The sequence below is a fragment of the Ipomoea nil genome, unplaced genomic scaffold, assembly GCF_001879475.1.
Source record: "Ipomoea nil cultivar Tokyo-kokei standard unplaced genomic scaffold, Asagao_1.1 scaffold0322, whole genome shotgun sequence".
Classification (NCBI taxonomy): domain Eukaryota; kingdom Viridiplantae; phylum Streptophyta; class Magnoliopsida; order Solanales; family Convolvulaceae; genus Ipomoea; species Ipomoea nil.
The window spans coordinates 692,835-702,964 of NW_017616750.1; the positions used below are offsets into that span (position 1 = coordinate 692,835).

Consider the following 10,130-nt stretch of genomic DNA (forward strand, 5'->3'; position numbering starts at 1 on the left):
ACCCCATATTCTCGCTACTTTCGGGCACTGGACGAACATATGGAACGCACACTCCGATTCCCCCCTGCACATGTGACAAACCAAATTGCAATGGACATTTTTTTATTGTAGAGCATCCCGCGTGGGAAGATAAGACGAAGCCAACTGCCAAACGAAAAGCTTGAACTTCGGCGGAACGAACACATTCCACAATATGGACCACTGTCTAACATCATGCACCTCCCCCTTCAAGCGATTATAACATGACTTTACTGTATATTTGCCTTTCTTGTCCCAGTACCAGTACCACGAGTCATGTGGTTTTTTGATAGAGATTGGTATGTTCATAATTAAACTAACATCACGTGCATTAAAAATAGAATGAATGCGATCAACATCCCATCCCGTACCTTGGTCATTAAAAAGTGTTGCTACCGGCGAATGGAAAATTGCATCACTCACTGCATTTGTGATAAAAGGATCTTTCTGCACTGGAATCCACGCATGTTGGCCTATAACTGTGTCATGGCCATTCCCTATACTGCACCTACAACCATCTCGTATGATACTCTGGACCTCTAGTAACCCCCTCCAAATAAAGGAGGGATTACTTCCCACAGCCGCTTCGAAGTAGGAGGAGTGAGGAAAGTACCGCGACTTGTAGACCCTTGCTACCAATGATGTGGGATTGGTGACCAAACGCCATGCTTGTTTCCCAAGCAAGGCCAAATTCATCTCTCGTAACGAGCGAAAGCCCATACCCCCGGTAGCCTTAGGAGCACACAAGCCCACCCATGACCTCCACCTTATTCCCTTACCATTATTAACTGTACCTGTCCACCAGTACTCATTCATCATAACTTCAATCTCCTTACACATACATGAGGGTAATAGAAAAACCATCATCGCATAGGACAGCATTGCCTGGATAACATTCTTTAGTATAACTTCTCGCCCTGCTTTTGACAAATATTTCACGTTCCAACTCCTGACCTTCGCTAGAATTCTTTCTTTCAAAAAACCCAATATTTGCTTCTTCCTTTGCCCCACAAGTGATGGCAGGCCTAAGTATTTTCCAGTTGTGTTACCCTCCACCACCCCAAGTTGGCTAGTCACCACATTACGCGTAACCGAGGGGACATTCGTACTAAAACATGCCACGGATTTATCATAGTTAATTCGCTAACCTGATGCCCCGGAATAGGTATCAAGCACAAACTTCATGCACTGAGTCTCCTGTACACTGGCTCGTAGGAAAAGGAAGCAATCGTCCGCAAATAGTAAATATGATATCGACGATGCTCCCCTTGCGACCCGAATCCCATGTAGATTCCCAGCACTCATATGCTTCTCTATCAGCAAGCTAAGCCCCTCTGCAACCAATAGGAAAAGGTAAGGCGATAGTGGATCCCCCTGTCTCAAACCACATCCCGGGATTATAGGACCAAGGTGGCGCTGCTCGTGCAAGATATGATACTTGACCGAGCTCACCGTTTCCATTAGTATCTCCACCCACCTCCAATCAAAACCCAACTTTACCATTACTGCCTCCAGAAAGCCCCACTCCACACGGTTGTAGGCCTTGCTCATATCGACCTTCAAAGCAACCACTCCTTCCTTACCGTGCGTCTTTCGCCGTAGATAATGATGAGCTTCGTATGCCAACATTATATTATCAGTTATAAGGCGCCCTGGCACAAAGGCACTCTGTGCTGGTGAAATAATCCTGTCTAGCAAAGGCTTTAGTCTATTAGCACATGCTTTCGCTGCGACCTTATAGACTACGTTACACAATGCAATCGGCCTTAGATCCTTCATGGTCTCCGGATTCGACTTCTTTGGGATAAGTACTATATAAGTTTCATTAGCCTTCGTAGGTAAAACCCGCGTCTGAATAAAATTGTTACAAAAAGTTGTAACGGCCTCACCCACAATGTCCCAATAATACTGAAAAAACCCCGAACCAAGTCCATCTGGACCCGGTGACTTATCCGGGTGCATCTGATAAACCGCTCTTCTTACCTCCTCCATGCTTAGCGACCCTAACAACAGAGCATTATCCCGGGCAGTGATTTTGGCATTCACATTACCGATCACTTCAGCCATATCACCCTGTTCCGATTCAAACAATTTCTGAAAATAACTTTGCATTACCTGGCCAGTATCCTCCCCCTTTTCTACCCAGTTACCATCTTTGTCCCTTAGTCTGTGTATTCTATTCCGTCTTCGTCTGGCCGTTACCGAATTGTGGAAAAACTTGCTGTTAGAGTCACCCCCTTTGTACCAATGCTCCTTGGCCCTCTGCATCTAAAAGAGATGCTGCTGGTCAAGCAAGTACAACATCTCACGTTCAGTATTCCCATAGTTATCCATACTGGCCTGATCTCTATGTGGTGATAGAAACTCTAGCCTGCGCTTGCACTCATCAATTCTTCGCTGAAATTCCTTATTATAGTTCTTTCCCCACCGCCAGATTGCACGTCCACAACTTTCAATTCGGGCAAGGACATCCCAACCCACTTTTCGGTCCCAGCTCTGCGCCACTATTTCACAACATCTATCCTCCCTGAGCCACATGTTATCGAACAAAAACCGCGTCCTTCGCACTGCATTGACCGCGGCCATCAGACTCAACAACAATGACTTATGGTCATTGTACGGGCACACTAGTGACATTGCCGTTGCCCTATCAAACAAGTTTAGCCAGTTCTCCGTCACAAGAATCCGGTCCAGCTTCTCCTCGACCATATTATTAGTTCCTCGTGAGCATTCCCAGGTGAACTGATTTCCACTGAAAGGAAAGTCCTATAACCCACTATCACGAACAGCCTCACAGAAGCCATTAATCTGCCAAGGCGGATGTGGGGCCCTTCCTCGCTTCTCGGACTGGTGCGTTAGATCGTTATAGTCCCCCATAATAACCCATGGCTCTGGACTCTGCCCAGCAAGACTATAGAGCATCTGCCGGGCTTCTCTCCGCCGCGACCTATCGGAAAAGGCATAGTACCCCGTAAAGCGCCAATTGGGGCTCCCCACATCTAGACTGAGTGTGGTATCAATGTAGTTGCTACAGAAAGCATTTATTTGTAAATTAACAATATTCGTCCATAAAATTGCTTAACCTCCTCGGTGCCCTACTGCATCCACTGCAAAAGCGTTATCAAACCCCAGGTGCACCCTCACTATCTCAATTCTACTACTATCAACGAAAATCTCCATTAAAAAAAAAAAAAAAAACTACTCTTGGCCTCTTAGCGCGAACTAGGTCCGCAAGTACCCGAATCGCCGTAGGGTTGCCAAGCCCCCGACAATTCCAAGTTAGGAGACTCATATCTCTGGGCGGGCTTGCTTCGCAAGTCCCGCCTGCTGCCCATTTTTTGGAAAACCAGAATCACACTTCATCAAGTTCTGACCAGCCTCCCCAGTGGTATTATATGCATCAACCCTTTTCCTCTTTGTGTCATTAACTGTGTAGACCGGGCATTCCCTTGCGTCATCCCCTGCTACCAGACTTGGTGCCTTCTACCCCTTACGATCAATATCCAACTCTGGCGCAACCCAACGCTGTCCCACAGTTGGCTGGTTTCGTTAGGAACCTGCTCTAAGCCATGAACCGTAGGGCTTCCCCCCCTTAATATCAAACCCTTGGGCAATCCTCGAGCACACTCTATCCCCATGGCTTAACACCCCACAAATAAAACAAAAGGTAGGCAGCTTTTCGTAACGGAAATCAACAAAAAACCACGTACCGTTGTCCTTTTTCAGTTTCATCTACTTCTTAAGAGGCTTGGCGACATCGATACTCACCCGCACCCGGTAAAAAGCCCTCATCGAACCCCCAAAATTCCTTTCATCGGTCTGTACCAACGCTCCCAGGAATGAGCCTATTGCCGAAACTACCGCTTCTGACCGGAAACCCGAGGGTAAACAATGTATTTGTACCCAGAACTCAGCATGCGTTAAGGGTAGCAGCTCCGGATCCTCATCTGGCTTCAGGCGTTGCATAATTAAAAGGTTTTGCTCATACGTCCACGACCCGTCCGCTAGGATTCTATTCAAATCAGTTTCATGATAAAAGCGTATCAGGAAACGTTGGGGTTGTATCTGCTTCATTGTCACCCCCATTGCCGGTTGCCACACGGAAGCTGTGGTGTCCTAGAAAAAGAGAAACCTGATCTGTTTGTTTGTGACTAGCCGTCCTACCGCATAATATCTGACTTCCTGTGTGTCAGCGTCAACCTGAACGTTCGGCACATGCACTGTCACTTCATCATCATCCACATCTGCTAGGGTAAGATTCGCACACAGCTGATCAATCTCGTTATCATCCACAGTAGTCATGATTACAAGCAAGAGAAAGAAAATCCTAAAAAAACCCTAGATGCATAGAGGTGCAGAAACTTGCGAACGAGAGCGAGAGGAAAACCCTTGTCTATTATCTTTTTTTGTGCACTATTTTTTAATTAAATATCAAAGTTATAATACAAAATAATGATATATATTTATTACCAAGTATTTTATTAATACCATGAAAAAATTTAAAAAATTTAAATTAATAAAGCCAATCATATTAACTACTTGAGGGATTTGTTGACAAAGAGAGTATTCAAATCACACAACAAATTGAAGTGAGAAACTACCTCGCAATGTCCTTGTTTCACAATCAGCAGTTAGCGATTAGCGTTAGCGGATTATATTAGCGGATTTGACCAGCGAATTATATCAACGGTTGGTAATCAGCAGTTAGCGGTTAGCGTTAGCGGATTATATTAGCGGATTTGACCAGCGAATTATATCAAGGTTGTTAAAAAGATATTTGAAAAAATTAGCTGTTTAAATTAACATTTAAAATGACTTAAGAGTATAATAATAATAATAATAATAATAATAATAATAATAATAATAATAATAATAATAATAATAATAATAATAATAATAATAATAATAATAATATTATTATTATTATTATTATTATTATTATTATTATTATTATTATTATTATTATTATTATTATTATTATTATTATTATTATTATTATTATTATTGATAGTACTAATTCCACGAGTGAGCGGTCAAGGTACTTAAAAAAGATTAAGTAATACGAAATAGAAGTCTTTTATTGATCAATAAGGACCTAGTACAATCTAAGTGATTATCCCGAGGGCCGACTGACTGCGGTCGGGCAGCTCTGTAGATAATCTATTGATCATCCAAAAGTCCCTCACACTGTAGCCGACGTGGGTATTTGTAGCCGCTTGGCCGGAGACACACCTCTGGCCGGCCGGCATGTAGCCCACGTAGCATCCACGCGTTTTCACCCAGCTAGCCCTCTCTGTCAACGTGTAGCATTACCACGTGCCTCTTCTCGAGATCCTTGACTCTTCGTAAGATAAGGGTCATTAATCGGGTAATAAAGACCCTGGTCGGGAAGTCCACCGGTCGGGTCCGATCGTCTTCCTTTTTGAATACCCGACCTGTAAAACCTGCACAAAGAACGAGAAAACCCAAGCTATGTCGGTCGGGATATACCCTACCAAAAGCCCCCCAGCCCGGGCCTTTTTGACCGCTCGGGGAAAAACGGAATGGGATGAAAAGGTCCAACCACTCGGCTTTCGATCCCGATCGGACAACTGTCGCTTGTCGTGCCACGTGTCGGCCTCTGCACGCCTCGGAGTCTGCAACGGTCACGTCGCTCAAGTGGGCCGTTTTACCGCCCAAACTTTTCCTATAAATAGGCGCTTCTGAGGTTCATTTGAACTTTTACCACTCTGTGAGAACCAATTGGAGCTTCCCGAGCGAGCAGCACTGTGCATCGATCGAGCAAGAAACTCCAACCTCTTCAGCAAACATCACTCACTCGGTAAGTCCTCATTTCTCTCTTCTTTCTTCTTTGTCCTTTATCTTATCGCACAACGGCAAATTTCGGCGGCAAACTAATTCCGATCGAACCATAACCGACCCCAACTTCTGAAAACGCGACTGTCTCCTTTAGGAAAGGGAAATGTCAGATTCTGACAGTCAGAATATCTCGGGAGCGGATTACGATGATGCGGTCGAGCAGCTCAGCGAGGAAGTAGAAATAGAGGCGTCATCGCCCGAAGTCGTCGAGGTCGTTCAACGACCGCGCAAGGTTCCCGAATAACAACGCTCTTCCAGCTCAGAAAGCTCATTAGGGTCGAGCGGTTCAAGCAGCAGCAGCGGCCGCAGTACTTCAACGAGCGGTCCCTGATCTCCGACCGAGGGCGTTCAGGAAACGCCCACAAGGACAATAGGAGCTGACCACGGGGCTTCTACTCCAGAACGTGCTCGGGACGCCACACCCGACCCGATCGAGGAAGAAACAACCACAATGGCAGCTGCCGCGCCGGAGTTCGTGTTTTTAAACAGTGAGAGTGTCGAGCGGCAAGAATGCCTGCTGACGACCCACGAAGCGGCGAAGATCGCCGCAAGGTTAAGCGGTCGGGTGCAATTCGACACCCGACGGAGCCTCGGGGGAATTAAGGAGCGTCATCAAGGGAAATGGATCGGGCTACATTTCAACTCGCTATTAGCCCCGATCTCTTTCCCCTTTTCACCCCTGCTGACCGCGTTCTTGGGCTATTACCGGGTATTACCCGCCAAAATATGCTCGAACGCGCATTACATCCTGGTGTGCTTCCCACAAATTTGCGCTCGGCACGATGTTACATGCTCGATGGAGCTCTTCAATTTCATATACCAAGTCAAGCCCTTGGCGGCCAAGTATGGGGGTGGCTTCCTGATGGCTCAATCCCGGGCTGATTTGTGCTCGAGCGAGGACTTGCTCGGGAACAACCGAGGGTGGAAGAACCGGATATTCTCGGTCAAGTACGACCCGTGGATTATCCCGGTCGACCGGACATGGGGAATGCACTACAGGAAGCAAGTGCAACCGGACGAGACCCGAGCTCTTCGAGACGCGACCTTCCAGATCTCAAGCGAAATCTACGAATACAAGATATTCTGGTCGAGAGAGAGAGCTACGACGCTGCCCGACTGCCGCCACCTCGATACGACCTGGAACAGAAGTACAAACCCCAAGCAACGGGCGTATCGGTAGCAGTAGTGGCTCCTCAGGCTAAGCCGATTAACGAAGGTCTAACACTAACTTAGCTTTCCCGACCGCAACTTCCCCGATCGCAAGCTGATCTTCTTTCTAACCATTCGCTCTTTGTTTGCAAAGATGGGTCCGCCACACAGCTTTCAGACGGCCAGCGCACCCCGAGTCCCCCGAGCTAAGATAACGCTCGGGAGGAAAAAGGCTGACGCCCGGTCATCCGACGATAAGGAGATTGGAGGTGACTCCATCCCGGACACTCGTCCGCTAGGGGCCTCGACGATTACCACAGCCGAAGGGGCCGTTGTCGTGGAGACAACGACCGATACCTTGGATCCACGTGCGGCCTGCCGTAAGGGCAAGGAAAAGGTGGTCGCGAAGGACCCGGAAGACGGCGGCGCACTGAAGCGTCGGAGGAAGCAGAACAGCCCCCCGAGCGAGGCCATCACGGGTGACGAGTCTATCCTTACCCGGATCGGTAAACTCCGGCCGATCAAGGAGGACATCACCAAGCTGACGCCCGAGCAGGTGGGCGAAAAGAGCGGTCACGAGCTGGTAGAGGTATAACTTTGCTACTTCTTTACTTTTATGTACAACTGTAATCGCTCGAACTAACGTGTTTTCTTTTGCAGCTATCCCGAGCGATCCAGCATCTCCAACGCCGAGCGCTGTTGGCTAATGAGGCCGAGGCTCTGAGGGAAATCGCCGAGCGGCGAGGAAAAGAAAATACAGACCTCCGCGACAAATTGAAGTCGAACGAGGATGCTTTGGCTATTGCCGAGAAAGCCGCTCGGGAAGCGTTGGTGGAACTGGCCGAGCTCAAGTCCCGACTGGACAACCTTGAAGGCCTGGCCAGATTCCTCTGCCGAGACGAGGCTTCGGCCGAGAAATTATTCAAAGAACTAATGAAGAATAAGCTCGGGAAAGATATGGTCTGGGTGTTCGGGCAATGAGCCTTTAAGTCCGGGCAACGGGCTATGCGAGAAGAGACCCGTTCCATTATGGAGGAAGTTTTTGACGGTGACGACCTCAAGTCCGTACTGTCAACCCTCCCGGACGAAGTCCCCGACCCCGATCCAGCGCCTTTCACCGACCCGTCTGCCTCCGAGGACACGGCCGAGCCCAGCAACGCTGCGAAGAATGTAGACAAGGTCGTGTAGTTGCCGACCATGTAACAATTTTATTTTTTGCGTTTTGATGAAGTGTACTTCATCGGGAGCCCGGTCCGATTTTGTGCCGGGCACTTTTATTATTAAATGTATTAACTTTTTGTCAAGCTTCTTTTTTGCTCGATCTTTTGCGACGTTAGTCGATAATTTCTTGGACGTTCTTTGCCCGACCTGTCGGCCTTTTGGCCTCTTTTGACTTGTTGGCCTTTTCGTCCGGGCGCTTTCCCGACCTCTTGGCCTTTCTTCCTTCTCTTTACCCTAGCTCCCACACTGCCGTGCACATGAGGCACGAGTGAGTGCGACAGTGGAAAGAAGTGATGCTGATCGGGTACATAACCTGAAGCTCTACTTTTCCCGATCAATGGCGTGACCCGAGTGTCCGCCGAAGATGAGCGTTGTAAGCCGGGCGTTGTTAATTGTCCGGCTGAAATGTAAATGACTTTTTAAAGCCAATTTAGGTTTATACCCCTATCAGTCGGGGCCAAGGGAGAGGTGTGTACCTTTATCAGTTATAACTGAGATTAGACCCCGGTATATTCGGGCAAGTTTAAGCGACATTGTGGTCGTGGGGCTTACGCTCCTCTTCGATTGTTGATGCTGAGTCCCAGTCGGGCGAAGCACGAGCAAGACCAACTTTCCAAATAAAGGACGTTCACGCTGCTCCCGGTGTCGACCATCACTTTCTGGACATCGGTTCCCATAATATCAATCGTGACAACTAGGGCTTCCATCCCATGATCACCGCTTTCCGGCTGGTCTTCTAGAGTGAAGGTGATGAGCTCCATCTTTTGCCTCTTACCGGTTTCCTGGGAGTCGACGATCGCGACCGGACAACTTTCCCGAGGTCGGGAAGCATCTTCTAAACCTCCGAATATAACATGGATAGTTGGTTTGGATGCCGGTCGGCCACTAGATGGAGGATCGGGATCTCTGCGGTCTTGATCCGATCGGTCAGACCTATGGTGGGACCGTCTATGATCTTTTCTGTCAGTTGTTTTCTTGGTCTCCTCCCGCTTCCCAACACACTTGTCTAATTTACCCAAGCTGAGCAAGTCTTCCAAGAGGTGTTTCAAGTGTGTACATTCTTCCGTATCGTGTCCTGCACAACGATGATAGGCGCAATGCTTTGATTTGTCTCTACCATCTGGTCCGGGAGGAGGTAAATGAATGAGGTTGCAGGATTGGGCGTACTGCATGGCTTCCGCCGCTGATCGGTTCAACGCCGTGAATTCTCCCGGCCGGGTACGGGGTCGGGGATGATCTTCAACCGACCGATGATCCGCCCGACCAGAAAGCTTCCAGGATGATGTCCCGACCTCTTGCGACCTCTTGACGGCATTTGCCTCACCAGCGTTGGCATAATCCGTCACTCTTTGAAGGGCTTTTTCATAAGTGGTTGGAGGGTGGAGTATAAAGTCCTGGTACAGATAACCAGCTCGTAAAGAAATGTGCAGCATATGAATGGCCGTCAGGTCGTCCATCGGCTCGACCTCCCCGACCGCCGCCTTCCACTTGACTAAAAATTTGGTCAAGCTTTCTCCCTCCAATTGCTTGGCCTTCTCGAGATACAGGTAGGGCTTCCGTATAACCTTGGAGGTTACGAACTTCCGGTTGAACTTCATCGCCAAATTGGCGAAATCAGAAATAGAGCCCGGTTGTAATGTTCTGAACCACTCCGTCGCCCGACCAATGAGCGTGGAGTAGAAAGCCCTACACATCACGGCGTCAAACACGCCCATCATTAACATGTTGCCATAGTAGGTGTTGACGTGAACTTCTGGATCCGTTCGCCCATCATATTCCTTGTTTCCGGGGATGCGCAAATCGAGCGGGTAAGGCTGAGCCATAATCTCCGCCGTGAAGGGTGTCCTCAACAGAGAGGCTGAATGATCGGTAGGAGGCCTCAC

At 48.2% G+C, this 10,130-nt stretch overlaps 1 protein-coding gene across 1 annotated transcript; it reads right to left on the bottom strand.

Moving 5' to 3' along the window:
* Positions 1–2,286: 2,286 nt before the first annotated feature.
* On the bottom strand, positions 2,287–2,727 carry LOC109171582. The gene has a single exon (XM_019320633.1). The coding sequence runs from the start codon at positions 2,725–2,727 to the stop codon at positions 2,287–2,289; it is 441 nt and encodes a 146-aa protein (XP_019176178.1).
* Between the last annotated feature and the right edge of the window lie 7,403 nt (positions 2,728–10,130).

Excerpts from the sequence above, each read along its gene's own strand:
- LOC109171582 (XM_019320633.1), bottom strand. The coding sequence starts at position 2,727 with ATGGTCGAGGAGAAGCTGGACCGGATTCTTGTGACGGAGAACTGGCTA.